General features: G+C 40.0%; 2 protein-coding genes and 1 pseudogene across 2 annotated transcripts; all 3 read left to right on the top strand.

Moving 5' to 3' along the window:
• The first annotated feature begins 8,576 nt into the window (after positions 1-8,576).
• Positions 8,577-9,620, top strand: LOC129563448 (olfactory receptor 6E1-like). Its single transcript, XM_055437245.2, has one exon. It carries the CDS (start codon positions 8,577-8,579, stop codon positions 9,618-9,620), a length of 1,044 nt encoding a protein of 347 aa, XP_055293220.2.
• A 10,728-nt stretch (positions 9,621-20,348) lies between these two features.
• On the top strand, positions 20,349-21,210 carry LOC129562527 (histone H2A.Z pseudogene; annotated as a pseudogene).
• A 955-nt stretch (positions 21,211-22,165) lies between these two features.
• On the top strand, positions 22,166-25,157 carry LOC129563447 (olfactory receptor 6E1-like). The gene is made up of 2 exons (XM_055437244.2): positions 22,166-22,320; positions 24,143-25,157. Exons 1-2 carry the CDS (start codon positions 22,166-22,168, stop codon positions 25,155-25,157), a joined length of 1,170 nt encoding a protein of 389 aa, XP_055293219.2.
• Positions 25,158-26,363: the final 1,206 nt, after the last annotated feature.

Raw genomic sequence — 26,363 nt, 5'->3', positions numbered from 1 at the left:
GTGAAATAAAATGCTAGAGAAAGATTCTAGCAAAATGAACAGGGAGCCAAGAAAGGGGACACACGGGATAGACACTAGATATATGGCACCAGCTGAATATGACTTATGAAAAGTGATTCTGAAAAGAAGTTGAAAAGGATCTGCTAGACCTAGAGACAGGTTTTCTAGGAAACTAGTGATAATAAGCTTCAGGGCTTCTCACTCACTAAAGACCATTCCAAAGCCAAGGAAAGTAACTGGGAGTATTTGTAATTTTGTATTTCTTCTCTTGAAATACAGCTCCCCAGTTGTATAAGATTCAAGACCTACAAAACTTGGACCCATCCTTGACTAGACTTTAATACTTGAAGGATTTTCCTTCAAGCAACAAAGTTTTAATGACATGAATTACGTTTCTTTCTTTGGGTTGAATCAAACTCTTATAACAGTATTTATCTAATCACATGAAAAATATTTTTGCTTATTGATTTTCCATTTCTAAAATTAACCTAGAGATGAGATATGAAGATCTAATTGGAGTTATAGAACAGAACAGGAATGTTATAAATCTTATCAATATAAACTTACAATATAGCTAAAAATATTAGAAAAGAGAGACGGAAGAATAATCAATTTATTAATCTTTGATTACAGAATTTCTAGGAATACTAAAGTTAACAATAAGAATAGAGACTCAATTATACTGTATATTGTTAACTACATAAAAAAAGTAACTACTGCATTCTGGAGTTGGAGGAGTTAGGGAAGTAGGAGGTACTGCAGCAGTGATAAATTTCTCATCTTTGAGAATATAGCCCAGGACACTGTTAAAAGATGATGAACCAAGGAAAAAGAGATATTACTAAAGACAGAAATATTAATTAAAGATATAATTAACCAAAGGCATCAATTAAAGCTAAAATAATAATCATGTGAGCAATCCCAGTCAGAAAGAATTATCAGATGCTGTTTTTAATTGAAGTAGAGGAAAAGGAAGGAAAACTTTTTACCATTCATTTTATAATTCTCTATAATATTTGAATTTTTAAATGTGTACTATAAACTCAGCAGTGACCACAGGACTGGAAAAGGTCAGTCTTCATTCCAATCCCAAAGAAAGGGAATGACAAAGAATGCTCAAACTACCGCACAATTGCACTCATCTCACACGCTAGTAAAGTCATGCTCAAAATTCTCCAAGCCAGGCTTCAGCAAAATGTGAACCATGAACTTACGGATGTTCAAGCTGGTTTTAGAAAAGGCAGAGGAAACAGAAATCAAATTGCCAACATCCGCTGGATCATGGAGAAAGCAAGAGAGTTCCAGAAAAACATCTATTTCTGCTTCATTGACTATGCCAAAGTCTTTGACTGTGTGGATCACAATAAACTGTGGAAAATTCTGAAAGAGATGGGAATACCAGACCACCTGACCTGCCTCTTGAGAAACCTGTATGCAGGTCAGGAAGCAACAGTTAGACATGGAACAACAGACTGGTTCCAAATAGGAAAAGGAGTACATCAAGGTTGTATATCGTCACCCTGCTTATTTAACTTATATGCAGAGTACATCATGAGGAACGCTGGGCTGGAAGAAGCACAAGCTGGAATCAAGATTGCCGGGAGAAATATCAATAACCTCAGATATGCAGATGACACCACCCTTATGGCAGAAAGTGAAGAGGAACTCAAAGGCCTCTTGATGAAAGTGAAAGAGGAGAGTGAAAAGGTTGGCTTGAAGCTCAACATTCAGAAAACGAAGATCATGGCATCCGGTCCCATCACTTCATGGGAAATAGATGGGAAACAGTGGAAACAGTGTCAGACTTTATTTTTTTGGGCTCCAAAATCACTGCTGATGCTGATTGCAGCCATGAAATTAAAAGACGCTTACTCCTTGGAAGGAAAGTTATGACCAGCCTAGACAGCATATTGAAAAGCAGAGACATTACTTTGCCAACCAAGGTCCGTCTAGTCAAGGCTATGATTTTTCCCGTGGTCATGTATGGATGTGAGAGTTGGACTGTGAAGAAAGCTGATTGCCGAAGAATTGATGCTTTTGAAGTGTGGTGCTGGAGAAGACTCTTGAGAGTCCCTTGGACTGCAAGGAGATCCAACCAGTCCATTCTAAAGGAGATCAGTCCTGGGTGTTCATTGGAAGGACTTATGCTAAAGCTGAAACACCAATACTTTGGCCACCTCTTGCGAAGAGTTGACTCACTGGAAAAGAGTCTGATGCTGGGAGGGATTGAGGGTAGGAGGAGACGGGGACGACAGAGAATGAGATGGCTGGATGGCATCACCGACTCGATGGACATGAGTTTGAGTGAACTCCGGGAGTTGGTGATGGACAGGGAGGCCTGGCGTGCTGTGGTTCATGGGGTCGCAAAGAGTCGGACACGACTAAGCGACTGAACTGAACTGAACTGAACCTCTATAATTTTTTAAACAAATTTTTAAATATCTGTACAAGTACACACGTTATAATTGTGGTAATGGGAAACAATGTCAATGCAGAGAGACAAACAGGAAACTGATTAAAATCATTTAAATTGATTTTATGTATTTACTGACATGGAAAGACCTCCACACTCTATCATTTGTTTTGTTTTTGTTTGTTTGTTGTTTTAGTTGCAGCATTCAAACTCTTTTTTCAGTTGCAACATGCAAACTCTTAGTTGGAGCATGTAGAATCTAGTTCCCTAACTGCGGATCGAACCCTGGCCTTCTGCATTGCGAGCAGAGTCTTAGCCACTGGACTACTAGGGAAGTCCCTCTGTCAAGTTTTCTTATTTAAACAAATCCAAATGCTAAATAACATGTGCATCATGACCAATTTTTTAAAAAATCTGTGGTGTATATAAATGTATGTATGCAAAAATGCTTATTCTAAAATGTGAATGATTATTTTATCCAGATGATAAGAATGCAGGTGGATTTTTATTTTCCTCTCTTTGCTTGGCTTTTCTAAAATTTCCTAGGAGGAACATAAACTATATTGTAGCAAAAGGAAACCAATAATGTTATTTTAATATATTTTTCCCTAATTCATTCCACATTTTTCTGAACTGAAACAAGGTCACAAGATTCTATTTGTAATTCTTGGCACAACTGAATATTTTATTTGCATGAAAATCTGTTTGACATCACCTTCAAATCAAAGTGCTGAGGTACAAAGATGTCCTTCTTTGTCCACAGTGATAAAAAGAACAAAATTTCATAGCTAAAAACAGATAAAAAGAACATCATTTGCCTGGTACCTAGTACAGCTGTGACATCGATTTCAGAGACAAGGAGAGGGGAATTTAAGTTATCACAATTGACAACAAAGCACAAGCTGAGTTTGTCGGCAGTTGTTCGTTGTCTCCATGTTCATCTCAAAACACTTTGGGAAGCCAAAGTTACTGCTGCTAAATTTCAAAAGCCTGAAAATCTATGACTTTTCCAGTCAAAAAAAAACAGTTCTGCAAGCCTTGATAAGGAAGTTTATACTGATTTCATTGCAACAGATTTAACACTGAGAAAACAAAGCCAAAAGCAATAGGTGCTAATGTTCTAGTGCAAGTTTGGATACAAAGCATTCTCACCACTTCAAAGCAAGTAAGAGGGTCACAAAGCATTTTCCCTAGTTTGGGACATCTTAGTTCCACATCAGGCGGCCATGTATTTCAGAATTTTTCTTTTTTGGCCTTCCGGCGTGTGGGATCTTAATTCCTCCACCAGGGGTTGAACCCGTGCCCCTTGCATTGGAAGGACAGAGTCCTAACCACTGAACCACCAGGAAATTCCCAACTTCAGGATTTTTAAAGTGGCAAGAAGACATTTAAAAGGTAACCACAATACACTTTTACTCAATTTCACTTGTATTTTTTTTTTTGCATTTTGTCTACTCTTAATCAGATTTCTCTGAGAACCAGAATTCAGAAAATCAAAAACCGTCCAAAGGGCAAGTTTCAAGTAATAATTATGGTAACACTTACTGAGCCTTTCCAATGCACCAGGAACTAGGTTAAGTACTGATGAACTACTTAAGTGTTGATTAAGTGCTTAATCAATATTTAAGCATTTAATTTAAGCAATTAAATCAGTACTTAAGTGCTGATTAAGTCCTATACTAAGAACATTTCTCATTTGATACTCACAGAGCCTCATGAAATAGGCAATAATATTACCCGCACGTGGCAGATTGTATTTTCTAAATATGGCCAGAACTATATCTCTCATCCCAAATGCTTTTCTACAACATGACTTTGCCGAAATTCCCATCAACAGGTTGGGCCCTCTATACCCTCACTTTAGCTTTTTTTTAAAATATTTAATATTTTTTATTTCTTTATTCAGCTGCATGAAATCTTAGATGTGGCATGTGGGATTCTCATTCCTCAACCAGGGATCAAACCCAGGCCTCCTGCGTTGGACGCACAGTCTTAGCCACTGGACCACCAAGGAAATCTCAAGGTTCTACATTACTTGTGATGGCTCCTTACATCCCTGTAATAATGGGACTATCTATTGTTAGACAGGAGCCTCAATTTCAGAAGAATAATTAGATGTATCACTTTAAAAGTAACTATTATTCTTGACTTGAACAAACAGCTGAAACTTTTATTTGAAAAGTTGTAATAAGGAACAGCCAAGAGAGTTGGGCAGAAGCTGAGTGAGGCTCATTATGTTAATTCTCCAGGGAACACAGAGACCATAAATCTTAGGATAAGAGTAGATCCCTTAAGAAAACAAAGCTGCCATCCAAATCTTCCAACCCTTATGTCACTTCCACAAGGAGATGTGTTTATTCCAGGAGCAGTTCATTCACTGTCATAGAGCCCCATTGTCCACATGAGAAGTATCTCAGAGACTGGCCCAACCTGGAGAATGTAATAGAAGTCTTTATCAGTCAAAATCACCCTCAATTAGTCCAAAAGGAGGATGAAGGAAGATTCCACTAAATGGTAACTGAATGCTTCCCAGGCTTTTCCCAGGATGAGCTCACTGAACTTGGAAATTTTCAAGATATTCTGGCCTCATCAGATCCTGTGAATTGAATGATGACATAGTTAAGGAAATCATTCTCCCACCCAGGAAAAGCCAAATGACCATTCAGGATACTTTGGAAAAGAATTGTTTTTCTTAAAGGATGACATCAAATTCATGAGAGATAGGGGTCTCATACCAACTGTATAAGATCTGCATTTAGTGCAAGCTCAAGACATACTCATGTGAACCAGGTTATCTTCTGAAATCCTGTGAGTAGTGTATTTTAGATAGCCTGACTGGAACTTCCCTAGAGGGCTGCCTGGTGGCTCAGACAGCAAAGAATCTGCCTGCAATGCAGAAGCTGCTGCTAAGTCACGTCAGTCGTGTCCAACTCTTGCGACCCCATGGACTATATAGCCTACCAGGCTCCTCTGTCCATGGGATTTCCCAGACAAGAGTACTGGAGTGGGTTGCCATTGCCTTCTCCACAATGCAGGAGACCTGGGTTTAATCCCTGGGTCGGAAAGATCCCCTGAAGAAGGAAATGGCAACCCACTCCAGTATTCTTGCCAGGAGAATTCCATGGACAGAAGAGCCTGGTGGGCTACAGTCCATGGGGTCCCAAAGAGTTAGACACAACTGAGCAACTAACACTTTCACTTTTCAGAAAGCAGCTAGAAACCTAACCCTGGGCCAGAGGGTAATCTCCACTTTGACCTTGCACAGATGGCAGAGCAGCCATGACTTCCCCAAACCATGCTTTTCTTGGCACTTAGCTTCTCTATTCGAGCACACTGAGCACACCACACTGGGTCTCATCTGTAGCTTCATCCCACCATCCAGGTCAATGCTAGGCTGCTGCTGCTGCTGCTAAGTCACTTCAGTCGTGTCCGACTCTGTGTGACCCCATAGACGGAAGCCCACCAGGCTCCCCCATCCTTGGGATTCTCCAGGCAAGAACACTGGAGTGGGTTGCCATTTCCTTCTCCAATATGTGAAAGTAAAAAGTGAAAGTGAAGTCGCTCAGTCGTGTCCGACCCTTAGCGACCCCACGGACTACAGCCAACCAGGCTCCTCCATCCATGGGATTTTCTAGGCGAGAGTCCTGGAGTGGCTTGCCATTGCCTTCTCCACAATGCTAGGCAAGCCAGTGTTTATTCAGGCAGAACCATTAAGTTACTCACATTGAGGAAATCTGTCTGTCCTGCCTTGTGCCCTGCGTAGCTGTCCCCTTGAAAAACCCAAAGCTCTGGAGAGCATCAGGTCTGCATGAAACTCTTAATGATTTTCCTTAGAAGGAGAAGATCTCACCCTCCTGCTAAGTACTAGAACTATCGAGAGGCAGGACAAACCTCCAGGGCATCCATAGAGACTTTCCTACTGGGTACTGCATGACTGACCCTTAAAACAATGAATAGTCTGGGTGAATAGTGCAGTCATGCCTAGGCTCTCAGGGTGCCAGGCAAGTCTCCCAGTTCACTCACCAAGTCTGAAGGATAAAGGGAGAAATACCCGAACTCATGAAGTGGACCCCTTCCCTTTGTATCTGGAAGACTGTCCCACCCAGATGTTGACCTCCCATTTGAAGTAGGGAAAAAATACAAAGTTTATTAGCCACCCTGTCTATGAGACATATCCTTGGGCTAATCACAGTGTCTTTTCTTTTCATGATTCATCTGTGCTAACTTCATGATTCAGCATGAGCCCAGAGCTTTCTCCTTCTACCCCCAGCCAATTCTTCTTCATCTTAGTCTCAATTCCCATTTCTTTCCCAATATGTTCCATCAGGACTTCGCCTAAATGATACTCATTCTATTAGCACCTGATGATGTGTCTGGATATAACACTCATATTGGATCCTGCTTCTCTTCTAAAATGAGTTGGGTAAGTTTCTCAACCACCTGGACTCACCTGTGAACTGCATGATTGGGCCACAGAGAGCTCTTTCTCAAATTGCTGAGAGCGTAGAAATAACCCCTGGTGAAGAGCCCTTAGTTATATTCTCTGAGGTTGATCAACTATTTTGTGCTGTTTAATACCTGTAAACAAATGTTACATACAACAGTAGTTCTGGGATAACTTTGAATAGTGTAGACTGTGCTGAAGAGAAGGCAAAATCATAAGAAAGGTAAAGTTTATATAGTTTACCATTTCATCCTCTCTACTAATATCCCCTAGCATTTCCTTCATCCCAGGTACCTAAATTGGGTCCCAATCTTTTCCAAGTGACTGAAAAATAATTGTTGCTACAATTCTGTCTAATAATTAAGGGAGTAGTTGATAATGCTTAAGGAAGGAAACTTGTAGGGAGGCGGACTTTTAAAAATAGCTGTTTTTTAGGTTTGGGGTTTTGCTTTTGTTTTGTTTTCTGCTGGAATCATTCTAGCAGACCCAAACAGACCTCGGTTTACTAGCTCAAATTCCAGACTATCTCAAAGATGGAGAATTACTCCTTAGAGAATGTTTGTGGAGAGACACCTCCACCTTCTCATGAGGAAAAGCAAACCCTCTTCAGATGGGCCAATTTAACAGACTACTTGGCATATGACAGCAAGATTTCTGTCTTCCATGAAGTACCACGTAAGTGACACATCCTCAATCTATTGTGTGTCAAAAACTGCCAAATCCATCCCACAGATATTTGAGGTGTTGTTCACTCATTCAATACATGCTTATTAAAGCTGATTGTTTCAAGAAGCTTGTTCTAAGGGCTATACAAAATACAAAGATTGAAAACAACTATAAAACACAATAAAAGTTATGATATACAATAAAATTATGAGGGATAAAGAGACTCATGCATTCAAAAGAGAAGACTTTATGGAAATGATAGCACTAATTGAGGAGAGACTTAAAGGATAAATAGGATTTGAAAAGCTGATGGTTTCAAGCTGAAACGCCATGTGCTGAAACCTATGTATATAAAACAGCTAAAAGTTTTTTTAAAAAACAAAGGGTCTATTGTATCTTGAGCCCATGGGAATATGTAATCAGGAGACTATGGATCTATCACATTAGGACAAATCCAATGTCCACATTAGGATAAATACCAAATTCCCATTAACAAATTTTGCTTCCACTAACAAATTTATATTTGTGCATACATTACTTGGATTATTCTCTTTTTGATTGATAAGCATTGTGATTTTCTCTCATAGATTTCCTCTTATCTCTTTATTAATCCAAATACTAGTGAAAGGCATCACATTTTCAGGTAATATTGAAATAGCAATAGAGTGTCTATCCAAGGGTATGGATCTGTATAGTGAATGGCTAAGTTAAGCAAATGGCTAAGTTAAGCCATTTTGCTATTTTTCCAGCCTCGAATGTTTGTCAGCCTCAAAGAGGGACTATTTATGAATGAAGACCCCATATTAGAATAAAGATAAAAATGAAAGGTAATGAAAGTCAGAGGCAAAGGAATTGTTGAGGAACAGAAATAAAATTTCAGTTAACAAAAGCAAGCAAGAATAACTTTTGGTTTAGGACGTTTACTTAGCACTCCTGGCAATACTGCCCTCTACCACGTAGAAACACCAGGGGCAGTAAAAGAGACAGCTAGCCTCAAACAGGCTCTGCAAAAAAAAAAAAAAAAGAACAAAAAAAGGACTCCTACAACTCTAAATGGTACATTCAGCACTTTTTCCTATAAATTCCAACTGTCCTCAGATCCCCAGAACATCACGACTCCTGAAGCCGCACACCTCTGATTGGCCATTCCCAGCAGAGGCCAGAGGAGCCACGGGGAACCACACCACTGTCACCCAGTTCATCCTGCGGGGGCTCTCAGACGCCTGTGAGCTGCAGATGCTCCTCTTCCTGGGGCTCCTCCTCACCTACCTGCTCACTCTGTTGGGGAACCTCCTCATCGTGGTCCTCACCCTCATGGACAGGTGCCTCCACAACCCCATGTACTACTTCCTCCGCAACTTTGCTGTCCTGGAGATCTGGTTCACCTCGGTCATCTTCCCCAAGATGCTGGCCAACATCCTGACTGGAGACAGGACCATTTCCCTAACAGGTTGCTTTCTCCAGCTTTTCCTCTATTTCTTCCTGGGCACCACAGAGTTCTTCCTACTGGCAGTGATGTCCTTTGACAGGTATGTGGCCATATGTAACCCTTTGCGTTACGTCACCATCATGAGCAAAAGGGTCTGTGCCCAGTTAGCTCTTTTTTCATGGATCATTGGATTCCTTCTTATAGCCATTCCATGTTCCATCATATTTCAGCAACCATTCTGTGGTCCCAATATCATTGATCATTTCTTCTGTGACAGCTTTCCACTTCTGGAACTTGTATGTGCAGACACAAGTCTGATCGAGCTTCTGAATTTTATCCTGGCCAACGTCAGCCTACTGGGCACTCTGTCTGTGACGGCCACCTGCTATGGCCACATCCTCCACACCATCCTGCACATCCCCTCAGCCAAGGAGAGGCGGAAAGCCTTCTCAACCTGCTCCTCCCACATCATTGTTGTCTCTCTCTTCTATGGCAGCTGCATCTCCATGTATGTCCGGTCGGGCAAGGGCGGCCAGGGGGAGGACAGGAACAAGGTGGTGGCCTTGCTCAACACCGTGGTGACCCCGGTGCTCAATCCCTTCATCTACACCCTGAGAAACAAACAGGTGAAACAGGTGTTTAGGGAGCAGGTGAACAAGCTCTTCTAATAAACCTGTGGATCCAAGAGGCTGCACATAAGAGCCCCAGTCAAGCTAAGGGGACATCAGGCCTCTGCAACACATGGAGGCGTTCTCATCCAGAAAGAGCCTGATGACATGTTTCTGGGGTGCCAATCACTGTGCACCTCAGCATCAACTCATAAGCTCTGGGGCCCCTCAAGGCAATTTTAGTAATGATCAGATTTAAATATTTCTCTTCATTCCATCTATGTCTGCTTGGCTTCCCAGCAGAATATAAGCTCTTTGATAGCAGGTACTAGCTCTTCTTGGCCACCTCATGCGACGAGTTGACTCACTGGAAAAGACTCTGATGCTGGGAAAGGTTGGGGGCGGGAGGAGAAGGGGACGACAGAGAATGAGATGGCTGGATGGCATCACCGACTCTGTGGACATGAGTTTGAGTGAACTCCGGGAGTTGGTGATAGACAGGGAGGCCTGGCATGCTGTGATTCATGGGGTCGCAGAGAGTCAGACACGACTGAGTGACTGAACTGAACTGACTGAACTGAACTGATCTAGCTCTTCAGAGGACACAGCAACCCACTCCTGTATTCTTGCCTGAAGAATCCCATTACAGAGGAGCCTGGCAGGCTACAATCCATAGGGTCACAAAGAGTCGGACATGACTGAAGCAACTTAGCATGCACGCATGCATGCACTAGCTCTGTAATTCACCACAATCCTCTGACACCAATCTGTAGTCACAGGTAATATCCATACTCAGAAAGCACTTTCAGGCCTATTGCTTTGTGTCCGTTTATCTAACAGCTTTGAGGAGAGGAGACCAGTCCTCATTTAGCACTGTTCTCATTTCACATTTATATTCTTGCCACAGAAATACATCGTAAAAATTCAAAAAATAAGGCTAGCTGCTTATTATCTTGCATATAACCTACTATGCTTTGTTTAGTATAAAGATTCATAGAAATTCTTCATTCCTATTTAGAAAGACTCTTCCTCTTCCTGGTTGGTTACATCCCTGAGTCCCAGTTTTCTCATCTGTAAAATGGGGATGACAATGGCCATTCCAAAGGATTATGATAAAAGTCAAATAAGATACTCTATCTCTATGCAAGATACTCTATGCAAGAAACTTAAATAGTGACAGGAACCTAATAAGTCTCACTAAATGTTAGTTTTTTTATCTATCTCTCATCTTAACCTTTCCTCTCTTCCTTTTGAATTTCACACCAGTTGCTAACAAAAGCTTTTCTGTTTGAAATGCTATAAATTTTATATTCTGAATATCATATTAATCTTATACAAAGCAAAATACAGTATTTAACCTATGAAACTTGTTACTAACATGTTCAATATTTTAATGAAAATTAAGTCATTGGTAAATAATCAAAAATTAATTAAATAATGGAATTCACATGTTAATTTACTCTGAAATAATTATTATATGAATACTATATTCAAGGAAATGCACATTTCATTGATAATACTTAATTTATGCTTTGAATAGAATTTAAATCAAATAAGGAAGATATACATAAATAACTATAATTTAGGGTGTAAAATAATCTATGTAAGAAAATACCGTGGGGAGCTCTTCAGCAACAAATAGGAAAGCCAGGAGGAAATGGATGAATCCCTAAAAGAAAGAGAATTTTCAACAAATCTAAAAAGAAATAGAAAACTTAACTGGCCCAATTACAATGGAAAGATTTCAAAAAAGGGTTATATAGCCACTATAAGCTAAAAAACTATGTTCTCAACAACAAAAACAAACAATCCTTCTACAAATGGCTAACAAGTACATGAAAAGATGTGTAGCATCACTAATCTAATGCAATTTAAAATCACAGTGAAATATTACTTTATACCCATTAAGATGAATATTATTTAAAACATTTTTATGAACAGATTATACCAAATATTGGCAAGAATGTGGATAAAATAGAACTCTCATGCATTGCTGATGAGAGTGTAAAATGATGCAGCCACTGTGGAAAACAGTATGGCAGTTTCTAAATGAAGTAAACATAGATTTAGCATATCATCCAGCAATCTCACTTCTAGATATAAACCCAAAAGAACTGAAAGTAAGGGCTTGAACAGATATTTTTATATCCATGTTCATGGCAACATTATTCACAATATCCAAAAAGGTAGAAACAGCTCAAATGTCCAGAGATTGAATGAATGGATAAACAAAATATGGTATGTACATACAATGGAATATTATTCAGCCTTAAAAGAAATGGAACTCTGATAAATAAAACTCTACAACATGAAGGAAACTTGAAGATATTATACTAAGTGAAATAAACAAGACATAAAAGGAAAAATATAGTAGGATTCCATTAATATGAGGTATCAGTTCAGTTCAGTCACTCAGTCATGTCCGACTATTTGCAACCCCATGAACCACAGCACGCCAGGCCTCCCTGTCCATCACCAACTCCCGGAGTCCACCCAAACTCATGTCCATTGAGTCAGTGATGCCATCCAACCATCTCATTCTCTGTCATCCCCTTCTCCTGCCCTCAATCTTTCCCAGCATCAGGGACTTTTCAAATGAGTCAGCTCTTCACATCAGGTGGCCAAAGTATTGGAGTTTCAGCTTCAACATCAGTCCTTCCAATGAACACCCAGGACTGATCTCCTTTAGAATGGACTGGTTGGATCTCCTTGCAGTCCAAGGGACTCTCAAGAGTCTTCTTCAACACCACAGTTCAAAAACACCAATTCTTCGGTGCTCAGCTTTCTTTATAGTCCAACTCTCACATCCATACACGACTACTGGAAAAACCATAGCCTTGATGAGACGGACCTTTGTTGACAAAGTAATGTCTCTGCTTTTTAATATGCTGTCTAGGTTGGTCATAACTTTCCTTCCAAGGAGTAAGCGTCTTTTAATTTCATGGCTGCAATCACCATCTGCAGTGATTTTGGAGCCCAGAAAAATAAAGTCAGCCACTGTTTCCACTGCTTCCCCATCTATTTGCCATGAAGTGATGGGACTGGATGCCATGATCTTAGTTTTCTGAATGTTGAGCTTTAAGCCAACTTTTGCACTCTCCTCTTTCACTTTCATCAAGAGGCTCTTTAGTTCTTCTTCACTTTCTGCCATCAGGGTAGTGTCATCTGCATATCTGAGGTTATTGATATTTCTCCTGGCAATCTTGATTCCAGCTTGTGCTTCCTCCAGCCCAGCGTTTCTCCTGATGTCCTCTGCATAGAAGTTAAATAAGCAGGCTGACAATATACAGCCTTGACGTACTCCTTTTCCTATTTTAACCAGTCTGTTGTTCCATGTCCAGTTCTAACTGTTGCTTTCTGACCTGCATACAGGTTTCTCAAGAGGCAGGTCAGGTGATCTGGTATTCCCATCTCTTTCAGAATGTTCCAGTTTATTACAGAGTGATCAAAATCATAGAGACAGAATGTAGAATGGTGGTTACCAGGAAGTGTGGGTAGGAATAGAGAGTCACTATTTAATAGATATGGAATTTCAGTTTGGGATGATGAAAATGTTCTGGAGATGCATAATGGTGATGATTTCACAACAATGTGAATGTACTTATGCCAACAAACAGTACACTTTAAAGTGGTTAAAATGATAAATATGGGCATGCAAGAGCAAGCGCGCAGCGGGATGGCCCAGGATGGTCAGCGAGTTTTGCATGAGCGGACAGGTGAGAGAGTGGTATGAGGGTTTGGCTCCTGGTCACCATCAGGGTAGGCTCCTGCAGTCCCTGGGGAGGGGGCTCCTGCCAGAGGTAAAGCCCTGAGCCTTCGGAGTGGGAGCACTGACTCTAAGACCCTAGACTCCCAGAGAACTAACCCTATGGAGTATCAAATAATGAGAACTCACACAAAGGAAACCACTTGAATACAAGACCTGGCATCACCCAACTACCAGTAGCACCCTCTGCAGGATGTCTTATCTAAACAACAAACAAAAGTACAAACCCAATCATCAGCAAACAGGATTACCACCTCACTCAGCCTTACCCAGCAGAGGAAAAACAAAAAAACAAACAAAAACTCAGCACCAATCTTACCCTATACAAAGCTTACACAAACCACTGGACAAACCTTAGGAGGGTAGAAACCAAAAGGAAGAAAGAATTCAACCTTCTTCGAGGAAAGAACTCAACTTTCCTTGAAACCTGGGAAAAGGAGACCTCAAACACAATAAGTTTAAAAAAAATAATGAAAAGGAAGAGAAATACTACACAAATGAAGAAACAAATTAGAAACACAGAAGTCCAAATAAATGAAGAAGAAATAGGCAAACTACCTGAAAAAGAATTCAAAATAATGATAGTAAAGATGATCAAAAACCTTGAAAACAAAGTGGAGAAAATGCAAGAATCAATTGACAATGACCTAAAAGAATTAAAGAATAAACATACAGAGACAAACAACACAATTACTGAAATTAGAAATACTCTAGAAGGAATCAATAGCAGAATATCTGAAGCAGAAGAATGAATCAGTGAGCTTGAAGATAAAATGGTGGAAATAAGTTCTGAAGAGCATAATAAAGTAAAAAGAATGAAAAGAACTGGGGACAATCTCAGAGACCTCTGGGACAATATCAGATGCACCAACATTCGAATTATAGGGGTCCTAAAAGAAGAAGAGAAAAAGAAAGGGTATGAGAAAATTTTTGAAGAGATTATAGTTGAAAATTTCCCCAACATGGAAAAGGAAAAAGTCAGTCAAGTCCAAGAGGCACAAAGAGTCCCATACAGGATAAACCCAAGGAGAAACATGCCAAGACATATACTAATCAAACTAACAAAGACTAAACACAAAGTAAGAATAATAAAAGCAGCAAGGGAGAAGCAACAAGTAACACACAGGGGAAACCCCATACACTTAACAGCTGATCTTTCAGCAGGAACTCTGCAGGCCAGAAGGGAATGGCAGGATATATTTAAAGTACTGAAAGGGAAAAATCTACAACCAAGATTACTGTACCCAGTAAGGATCTCATTCAAAATTGATGGAAAAATAAAAAGCTTTTCAGACAAGCAAAAGTTAAGAGAATTCAGTACCACCAAACCAGCTTTACAACAAATGTTAAAGGGACTTATATAGTCAAGAAATACAAAAGAAGAAAAAGATCTATAAAATCAACCCCAAACAATTAAGAAAATGGCAATAGGAACATATATATCAATAATTACTTTAAATGTAAATGGATTAAATGCTCCAACCAAAAGACACAGACTGACTGGATACAAAAACAAGACTCATATATATGCTGTCTACAAGAAACCCACTTCAGACCTAAAGATACATACAGACTGAAAGTGAGAGGATATAAAATTACCTATCAAATTACCAATGGCATTTTTCACAGAACTAGAACAAAAAATTTCACAATTCATATGGAAACACAAAAGATCCCAAATAGCCAAAGCAATCTTGAAAAAGAAGAATGGAGCTGGAGGAATCAACCTTCCTGACTTCAGGTTATACTACAAAGCTACAGTCATCCAGACAGTATGGTACTGGCACAAAAACAGAAATATAGACCAATGGAACAAGATAGAAAACCCAGAAATAAACCCATGCACCTATGGGTACCTTACTTTTGACAAAGGAGGCAAGAATATACAATGGGGCAAAGACAGCCTCTTCAATAAATGGTGCTGGAAAAACTGGACATCTACATGTAAAAGGATGAAATTAGAACATTTCCTAACACCATACACAAAGATAAACTAAAAATGTATTAAAGACCTAAATGTAAGACCAGAAACTATAAAACTCTTAGAGGAAAATATAGGCAGAACACTCGATGACATAAATCAAAGCAAGATCCTCTATGACCTACCTCCTAGAATAATGGAAATAAAAACAAAAGTAAACAAGTGGGACCTGATTAAACTTAAAAGCTTTTACACAGCAAAGGAAACTATAAGTAAGGTGAAAAGACAACCCTCAGAATGGGAGAAAATAATAGCAAATGAAACAACTGACAAAGTACTAATTTCCAAAATATACAAGTAGCTCATACAACTCAATACCAGAAAAACAAACAAACCAATCAAAAAGTGGGAAAAAGACCTAAACAGACATTTATCCAAAGAAGACATACAGATGGCTAACAAACACATGAAAAGACACCCAACATCGCTCATTATTAGAGAAATGCAAATCAAAACTACAATGAGACATCACTTCACACCAGTCATAATGGCCATCATCACAAAGTCTACAAATAATAAATGCTGGAGAGGGTGCAGAGAAAAGGGAATGCTCTTGCACTATTGGTGGGAATGTAAACTGATACAGCCACTATGGAAGACAATATGGAGATTCCTTAAAAACTAGGGAAAAAAACACGACCCAGCAATCCCACTCCTAGGCATATACCCTGAGGAAACCAAAATTGAAAGAGACACGTGTATCCCATTGTTCACTGCAACCCTATTTACAATAGGTAGAACATGGAAGCAACCTAGATGTCCATCAACAGATGAATAAAGAAGTTGCAGTACATATACACAATGGAATATTACTCAGCCATAAAAAAGGAACACATTTGCATCAGTTCTAATGAGGTGAATCAGCCTAAAACCTATTATACAGAATGAAGCCAGAAAGAGAAATATCATATTCTAACGCATATATACGGAATCCAAAAATATGATACTGAAGAATTTATTTACAGGGCAACAACGGAGAAACTGGGATTCATTCCAATCCCACAGAAAGGCAATGCCAAAGAATGCTCAAACTACAGCACAATTGCACTCATCTCACACGCTAGTAAAGTCGTGCTCAAAATTCTCCAAACCAAGCTTCAGCAATACGTGAACCGTGAACTTCCAGATGTTCAAGCTGGTTTTAGAAAAGGCAGAGGAACCAGAGATCAAATGGCCAGCATTCACTGGATCATGGAAAAAGCAAGAGAGTTCCAGAAAAACATCTATTTCTGCTTTATTGACTATGCCAAAGTCTTTGACTGTGTGGATCACAATAAACTGTGGAACATTCTGAAAGAGATGGGAATACCAGGTCACCTGACCTGCCTCTTGAGAAACCTGTATGCAGGTCAGAAAGCAACAGTTAGAACTGGACATGGAACAACAGACTGGTTAAAATAGGAAAAGGAGTACGTCAAGGCTGTATATTGTCAGCCTGCTTATTTAACTTCTATGCAGAGGACATCAGGAGAAACGCTGGGCTGGAGGAAGCACAAGCTGGAATCAAGATTGCCAGGAGAAATATCAATAACCTCAGATATGCAGATGACACTACCCTGATGGCAGAAAGTGAAGAAGAACTAAAGAGCCTCTTGATGAAAGTGAAAGAGGAGAGTGCAAAAGTTGGCTTAAAGCTCAACATTCAGAAAACTAAGATCATGGCATCCAGTCCCATCACTTCATGGCAAATAGATGGGGAAGCAGTGGAAACAGTGGCTGACTTTATTTTTCTGGGCTCCAAAATCACTGCAGATGGTGATTGCAGCCATGAAATTAAAAGACGCTTACTCCTTGGAAGGAAAGTTATGACCAACCTAGACAGCATATTAAAAAGCAGAAACATTACTTTGTCAACAAAGGTCCGTCTCATCAAGGCTATGGTTTTTCCAGTAGTCGTGTATGGATGTGAGAGTTGGACTATAAAGAAAGCTGAGCACCGAAGAATTGGTGTTTTTGAACTGTGGTGTTGGAGAAAACTACATTACCATATGTAAAATAGATAGCCAATGGGACTTTGCTGTATGGCTCAGGAAACTCAATCAGGGGCTCTATATCTACCTAGAGAGGTGGGACAGGGAGGGAGATGGGAGAGAATTTCAAAAAGGAGGGAATATATGTATACCTATGGCTGTTTCACGTTAAGTTTTGACAGAAAACAGCAAAATTCTATAAAGCAATTATCCTTCAATAAAAAATAAATAAATTTTTTTAAAAATTATAAATTTTATATTATTATGTATTTTACCACAATAAGAAAAGTACTTATTGCTCCAGATCTAAAGCAAAACTACATTACCTTTGACTCTCTTTCTTTTATTTCCCAAAGTCAATACCTTAGCAAATTCTGTGGATTATACATTCAAAATAGGTATCAAATTTACCACTTCTTATCACCACACTAACATCTTTGTCCACACCACCTTCCCCTTCCTCTACGATATCTATCCACTACATGCCAACTCAATCCCATCCCATATCCCTGGAGGAGGACAAAGTTAGCAAACACAGATAAAGGGGAGGTCTACTTGCATAGTAAACACAGAGGATGCCAAAACCACACACCCTTTCTCTCTGAAGTTCACCTGCCTGAAATAGGCCTTATGTGAAGAAAGGAATACATTTTCACTTTAAGTGACATTCAAAATTTAACAATTATATGGGTTCAGACAATTTAATAATTCCATTCTTTGAACAAATGGTAAATGAAGTTCTTCTAAAATTATATGTATGCCCAGAAAATTTGCATAACTGTCCTGAATTCTATCCAAGGTCAAGGAAGAAATAACCACATGACCAGGTTTAAATGGGCATTCAATAAGGAGGTAGACAGAAGAAGGTAAATTACAAATAAAAGATTATTTTCTATAATAAACAAAGGCAAACAACCCAAGAGATAAATGAGATAAGTATATACATAGACACCTAAAAGAAAAGTAAACCCAAAGGGCCCGTATACAAGTGAAAAGATGTTCAACTTACTAACAGTCGTTGCGGTTTAGTCAGTAACTTGTGTCCAACCCTTTTGTGACCCCCATGGAATGAAGCCTGCCAAACTCCTCTTGCCCATGGGATTTCCCAGCCAAGAATACTAAAGTAGGTTGCCATTTCCTTCTCCAGGGGAATCTTCCTAACTCAGGGATCCAGTTCGTATCTCTGCATTGTGGGATGATGCTTTACCACTGAACCACCAAGGAAAAATGAATTCGCTCAGTCATGTCTGACTCTTTGAGACCCCATGGACTATAGCCCACCAGGCTCCGCTGTCCTTGGAATTTTCTAGGCGAGAGTACTGGAGTAGGTTGCCATTTCCTTGTCCAGGGGATCTTCCTGATTATACCAATGGTCAGGATAACTTGAATTAAAATGTTTTAATTTTTAAATAAAATAAGTTTTAATTTTTAAATAAAATGTTTTAAAGAAATTCAACACTTTGATGCTAAAGAATTTTAAACATCTAATCCAATCCCAAAGAAGTGCAATGTCAAAGAATGTTCAAACTACAGCAAACTATACTCATTTCACATGCTAGCAAGGTAAAATGCCCAAATCCTACAAGCTAGGCTTCAACAGTACGTGAACCAAGAACTTCCAGATGTACAAGCTGGATTTAGAAAAGGCAGGAGAACCAGAGACCAAATTGCCAACATATGTAGGATCATAGAAAAAGCAAGAGAATTACAGGAAAACATCTATTTCTGCTTCATTGACTACACTAAAGACTGTTGGATCACAACACACTGCAGAAAATTCTTAAAGAGATGGGAATACTGGCCCCCCTTACCTGCCTCCTGTGAAATCTGTATGGAGGTTAAAAAAAAAAAAAGAACTGAATACAGAGGAATGGACTGGCTCAAAATTGGGAAATGAGTATGTCAAGGCTGTATATTGTCACCTTGCTTGTTTAACTTCTATGAAGAGTACATCACGCGAAATGCTGGTCTGAATAAAGCACAAGCTGGCATCAAGATTGCCAGGAGAAATATCAATAACCTCAGACATGCAGATGACACCACCCTAATAGTAGAAAATGAACTAAAGAGCCGCTTGATGAAGGTGAAAGAGGAGAGTGAAAAAGCTGGCTTAAAACTCAACATTCAAAAAACGAAGATCATGTGATCTGGTCTCATCACTTCATGGCAAATACATCGGGGGAAAATGCAAACAATGATAGACTTTATTTTCTTGGGCTCCAAAATCACTGTGGATGGTGACTGCAGCCATGAGATTATAAGACAGTTTCTCCTTGGAAGAAAAGCTATGACAAATCTAAACAGCATATTAAAAAGCAGAGACACCACTTTGTGCACAGAAGTCCATATATTCACAGCTATGGTTTTTCCAGTAGTCAAGTATGGATGTGAGATCTGGACCATAAAGAAGACTGAGTGCAGAAGAATTGATGCTTTTGAACTGTGGTCCTGGAGAAGACTCTTGGAGAGTCCTTGGACAGGAAGGAGATCAAGCCAGCCAATCCTAAAGGAAATAAACCTTGACTATTCACTGGAAGGACTGATGCTGAAACTGAAGCTCCAATACTTTGGCCACCTGATGCAAAAAGCCAACTGACCTGATGCTAGGAAAGATTGAGGCCATGGGGAGAAGCGGACAACACAGGATGAGATGGTTGGATGGCATCATCGACTCAATGGATGTGAGCTTGAGCAAACTCCAGGACAGGGAACCCTGGCGTGCTGCAGTCCACAGGGTCACAAGAGCTGGACATCTCTGAGTGACTGAAAAACAGCTTTATGTAACTTCATCAGGAATATCTTTCCTCATACTTCAGTCTGGTTCAGGATCTCCGATGTGGTCTTCTTCAGACACTAGTCTCAGTAGCGTCTTATTATTTAATGACTGTCTTCCCCACAAGACATTGCCTACATCTGGCATCTAGAGTCATACTTTCCACACAAAAAGCACAACACAAAACTTATTGAATGTTTTAATAACTATGTTTCTTTGTTACAGTTAAAATTCATTAGAGGTTTCTCAGCTTCTCAGTCAAAATAAAGTAAACTTTAATTCCAAAGTTGAGGCAGTTTGAATCGCGGTGCGACGAAGGAGTAGGCGGCGGGTTCTCGCTGGGTGTCTGAGTAGTCCTTTCTCTGCCTTGCTTGTTTGAGCTTCAGCAGAATTCGAAATGGCTGGCGGTAAGGCTGGGAAGGACTCCGGAAAGGCCAAGACAAAGGCGGTTTCCCGCTCGCAGAGAGCCGGTTTGCAGTTCCCGGTGGGCCGTATTCATCGACACGTGAAATCTAGGACGACTAGCCATGGACGTGTGGGCGCGACTGCCGCTGTGTACAGCGCAGCCATCCTGGAGTACCTTACCGCAGAGGTACCTGAATTGGCAGGAAATGCATCGAAAGAATTGAAAGTAAAGCGTATTACCCCTCGCCACTTGCAACTTGCTATTCCTGGAGATGAAGAGTTGGACTCTCTCATCAAGGCTACAATTGCTGGTGGTGGTGTCATTCCACACATCCACAAATCTCTGATTGGGAAGAAAGGACAACAGAAGACTGTCTAAAGGATGCCTGGATTCCTTATTATCTCAGGACTCTAAATACTCTAACAGCTGTCCAGTGTTGGTGATTCCAGTGGACTGTATCTCTGTGAAAAACACAATTTTGCCTTTTTGTAATTCTATTTGAGTAAGTTGGAAGTTTAATTAGCTTTCCAACCAACCAAATTTCTGCATTTGAGTCTTAACCATATTTAAGTGTTACTATGGCTTCAAAGAAGCTATTGATTCTGAAGTAGTGGGTTTTGATTGAGTTGACTGTTTTTAGAAAACTGTTTGGATTTTAATTGTGATGCAGAAGTTATAGTAACAAACATTTGGTTTTGTACAGACATTATTTCCACTCTGGTGGATAAGCTCAATAAAGGTCATATCCCAAACTAAAAAAAAATAATAATAATAATTCCAAAGTTGAAGAAAGTAAGAGGTTAGGGACTTTCTTAGGTCTTATTACCACTGATGGTAATGAATCTCCAGGGAAGCATAGCTCCAACCAGTAAGAGAATAACATGAATCTCTAGATTGGTTAAGTTTGAGCTCTGTACCTTCTGTATCTCTGAGTTTCCATGGAGACCAAACAGAACCCCAAGCAGTCCAAGCCTGATGCCAGCTCCACAGAGGCAAAGAGTCTGCCATGACTATTTCACCCAGAACTCTCTATGGAAACCATACTCCTGGAAGGGCCAGAAATCTCTTAAGCCCAACTGAAAAGGAGGTATGCTACTGCTACTGCTAAGTCACTTCAGTCGTGTCCGACTCTGTGTGACCCCATAGACGGAAGCCCATCAGGCTCCCCCGTCCCTGGGATTCTCCAGGCAAGAACACTGGAGTGGGTTGCCATTTCCTTCTCCACTGTGTGAAAGTGGAAAGTGAAAAGTGAAAGTGAAGTCGCTCAGTCGTGTCCGACCCTTAGCGACCCCACGGACTGCAGCCTACCAGGCTCCTCCATCCATGGGATTTTCTAGGCAATAGTACTGGAGTGGCTTGCCATTGCCTTCTCCGGAAAAGGAGGTATACTAATCAGCATCTATTGATGTCTGTCTCTGCCTTACTATATGAGGGATGGAAGAATAATTAAATAGGTTTTCATGTCCATTTCCCAGGAAATTGGTCCAGTGGTAACACAGTGATAGATCAGGAGCAATAGAAGCTTCCTGAGAAACTGGTGAAGTTCTGGGGAATATCCAGAGATTGTTCATTTCTGAGGACAACTGAGAATATGTGGATGGTGAGAGTCAGAGAATATTTCTTAAGAGTTTGGTTGTTGGAAAATATGAATATTTGCAGACACTGTGTACAAGAGAACAGGACCTGTCTGTGTCCATGATCTGCAGAACATGTTACAGCTCTGGCGCATCCTTCACTTTGCATCTCTGGTGAGCCCCCAAGAAGTGTACTCCTCGGGCAACCCTGCAGAGTTGGGAGTTTGCTGTGAAAACCAGGAGTCTCCCCTCATCAGAACTGCCTTGAAGACAACTGAGCATCTCACCTAGTATCTAGTGAGGTAATCTACGTTGGTGCAATTTTTGGTGTGGGGAAGGGGAACCTGATTCCTCTGGATGCTCTGGCTCGAAGCCTGCCATCTGTTTCCAGGTGTCCACTGGTGGGCTGTGGCACAGCTCTCGCTTCTTTGATTTTTTGCATCATTCTCAGTATCCTGACTCAGGAACAGTCGATGGCTCACAGAATCATTGACTTTTATTTCACTCTATTCACGGGCAGCCATTTATTTCCCCTTTGTCTCATACTGTTTTACCCAACCATTAGTCCAAATGGGTTCATTGTGATGGTTTGTTTTATGACTGAATTTAAGTTATTTTACAATTAATAATAAAATAACAAAGAGACAGAATAAAAATCACCCACCATCCTCCCATCCTATTGTGGCAATTACGCTCATTTTTCTGTGTTCTCATCCAATTATTTTCCATATAAATACATATTTTACACAGTTATACTGCATTGTGTTACCATTTCTCTGAGGCAGGCTTATCACATTAGTTCCTGCTCCTGTCTCAGAGTCAGCTCTTCTCCACAGAAGCTTGCCTTTACCTGTCATTTCTATAAAGGACAACCAATGGCAAGAATGCCTACTTCTTTATCCAGAACCAGGAAGACACTGTTGAACAATGTAAAAACTAGAAAAAAAAAAAAATCTTTTCGAAAAGACCAAGAAAACAAAGACATATTCTCTAAACTTGAAATTGAACCAAAAAAATTCTAAATATGAGCATTTATCATTATTGTTAATATTACTGAGAAATTTATCCCAAAGAAATAACCATCATGCCTAATCTACAAATGCGTGTTCTCTCCTCTGATACAACAATTTTATAGCACATGAATCCCTCAAATAATATCAGCCAATTACATCCTAAGAAAGGATTTGTAATAGCATAACAATAATTTGTTGTACTGATATGTGGGAAGCAAGGATGTCAAAAATAATAATCTGTGTGCATGACCATTCAAATCCATACACTGTAAATAATAGAAAAGCACAATAGAAATAAATCAATATATTAATAGTTGTCTCTGAAGGACTACAGGTGATACTTTTCATTTTCTGTGTATCTTAAAGTGTCCGTGATAACCTGATAATATTTTTATATTTTAAAACTTTTTGTTTAAATACACATTGCCCTAAATCCAGTATGTTTTCTCCAATTTTATTTTTAATTATCCTGCAAGAATATCAGCCAGAAAGGGAGAAATAAAAATAGCTAGCATTATGTGACTGCAAGGTCAGTGATCAAACTTGTGTTAGGTGTTGAGTATACATTACTAATTTAAATTTTGGAGAACTTTTCTCTTGTGAACTGTATTATTCCCATTGAAGAAGCAGAGTTTCGTGAGGTTAGAGAACTGGCCCCAGACCAGTTAGTAAATGTTGAAACTCAGGTGCACACACGGAGTCTCTCTAACTGAAATGTCTGTGTAACAAGTTCTAGAGTAAATTTTCCATCAGTGTTTTTGATAAAGGTCTGTGATCAATGGGTACAGGATTTGCAGAGGAAATATTTTACTTTATTTGAGAGACCCCTTAAAACATTTGGACAAATATGGGGAAAGACATCATCTGATCAAGAAGAAATAAAGGGACACACACTTCCTAAGAAAAATAAGAAAAACAGAAAAAGAATTGGTAAAGGCAAAATTTTCCCCAGAGAATACCAGACAATTAAATCAAAGTATGTGACTTGATGCTAACTCAGTGAGGGATCTGGACAACCGGCCCGAGGAGGGAGGGAAACAGACTTGCAGGTGGAAGAAATAAAGGATTCTTTCAGCTCAAAATCCCTCTTTCCTTTCAGTTCCAAGTGTCCTCAGATCCCCAGAACATCACGACTCCTGAAGCCGCACACCTCTGATCGGCCATTCCCAGCAGAGGCCAGAGGAGCCACGGGGAACCACACCACTGTCACCCAGTTCATCCTGCGGGGGCTCTCAGACGCCTGTGAGCTGCAGATGCTCCTCTTCCTGGGGCTCCTCCTCACCTACCTGCTCACTCTGCTGGGGAACCTCCTCATCGTGGTCCTCACCCTCATGGACAGGCGCCTCCACACCCCCATGTACTACTTCCTCCGCAACTTTGCTGTCCTGGAGATCTGGTTCACCTCGGTCATCTTCCCCAAGATGCTGGCCAACATCCTGACTGGAGATAAAACAATTTCCCTGGCAGGCTGTTTCCTACAAAGTTTTCTCTATTTCTTCCTGGGCACCACAGAGTTCTTCCTACTGGCAGTGATGTCCTTTGACAGGTATGTGGCCATATGTAACCCCTTGCATTACGTCACCATCATGAGCAAAAGGGTCTGTGTCAAGCTAGTTCTTTCTTCATGGATCACAGGGTTCCTTCTCAACATCATTCCAGGTTTCCTCACATTCCAGCAGCCATTCTGTGGTCCCAATATCATTGATCATTTCTTCTGTGACAGCTTTCCACTCCTGGAACTCATATGTGCAGACACAAGTCTGATCGAGCTTCTGGGTTTTATCGTGGCCAACGTCAGCCTACTGGGCACTCTGTCCGTGACGGCCACCTGCTATGGCCACATCCTCCACACCATCCTGCACATCCCCTCAGCCAAGGAGAGGCGGAAAGCCTTCTCAACCTGCTCCTCCCACATCATTGTTGTCTCTCTCTTTTATGGCAGCTGCATCTTCATGTATGTCCGGTCGGGCAAGGGCGGCCAGGGGGAGGACAGGAACAAGGTGGTGGCCTTGCTCAACACCGTGGTGACCCCAGTGCTCAATCCCTTCATCTACACCCTGAGAAACAAACAGGTGAAGCAGGTGTTTAGGGAGCAGGTGAACAAGCTCTTCTAATAAACCTGTGGATCCAAGAGGCTGCACATAAGAGCCCCAGTCAAGCTAAGGGGACATCAGGCCTCTGCAACAGATGGAGGCGTTCTCATCCAGAAAGAGCCTGATGACATGTTTCTGGGGTGCCAGTCACTGTGCACCCCAGCATCAACTCATAAGCTCTGTGGCCCCTCAAGGCATTTTCAGTAATATCATATTTGTATATTTCTCTTCATTTCATCTATATCCCTGGCTTCCCAGCAGAATACAAACTCTTTGATGAGAGGTACTAGCTCTGTAATTCACCATTAGCCTCAAAAACCAATCTGTTGTGATAGACCATATAAATACTCAGAAAGTACTTTCAGACTGATTTTGTGTTTCTGTTTCTCCAACAGCCTCAAGGGAGAGGAGAACACTGTTAACACTGCCCTCATCTTGTCACAGTAATATATCCATAAGAATTCAAAAAATAAGGTTAGTTGCTTATTATCCTGCAAATAAGCTAGTACTAAACTCTTTGTTTAGTATTAAAATTCATAGATATTCATCATTCCTATTCCAAGTAGCCTGGTTGGTTACTTCCCTGAGCCCCAGTTTTCTCATTTGTAAAATGAGGATCTGTTTCAAAGGATTATGATAAAAGTCAAATGAGATACTCTATGAAAGAATCTTAAATAGTGACTGGCACATAATAAGTCTCACTAAATGTTAGTTTCTTTCATTTGTTTCTCATCTTACCTTCCTTCCTCTTCCTTTTAAATTTCACACTCATTGTTAACAAAACTGTTCTGTTTGGAATACTACAAATTTTATATTCAGAATATCCTATTTATCTTATACAAAGTTAAATACAGTATTAAACCTATTGAAATTTGTTACTCAGATGTTCATTATTTTCATGAAAATTAGAATTAAGTCATATTGGTAAATAATCAAATATTAACTAAATAATGAGATCAATTCACATGTTAACTTATTCCAAAATAATTATTACATGAATGCCATGTTCAAGGAAATGCACATTTCAGTGGATAAAACTTAATTATGCTTTCAAAGAATTTGAAATCTAATAAGGAAAATAGAAAGGACACAAATAACTACATTTTAGGGTATGAAATGATCTTTGTAAGAAAATACCACAGGTAACTCTTCAATAACAAATAGGAAAACCTGGAGAAAATGGATGAATCCCTAGAGAATGAGAACTTTCAAAAATGTAAAAAGAAA

The sequence above is a fragment of the Moschus berezovskii genome, chromosome 9 (assembly GCF_049115385.1).
Source record: "Moschus berezovskii isolate FMDL1 chromosome 9, NW_MosBer_1.0, whole genome shotgun sequence".
Taxonomy (NCBI): domain Eukaryota; kingdom Metazoa; phylum Chordata; class Mammalia; order Artiodactyla; family Moschidae; genus Moschus; species Moschus berezovskii.
Note: the sequence above shows the minus strand (reverse complement) of the source record. Positions and strands in the feature narration are given on the sequence as shown.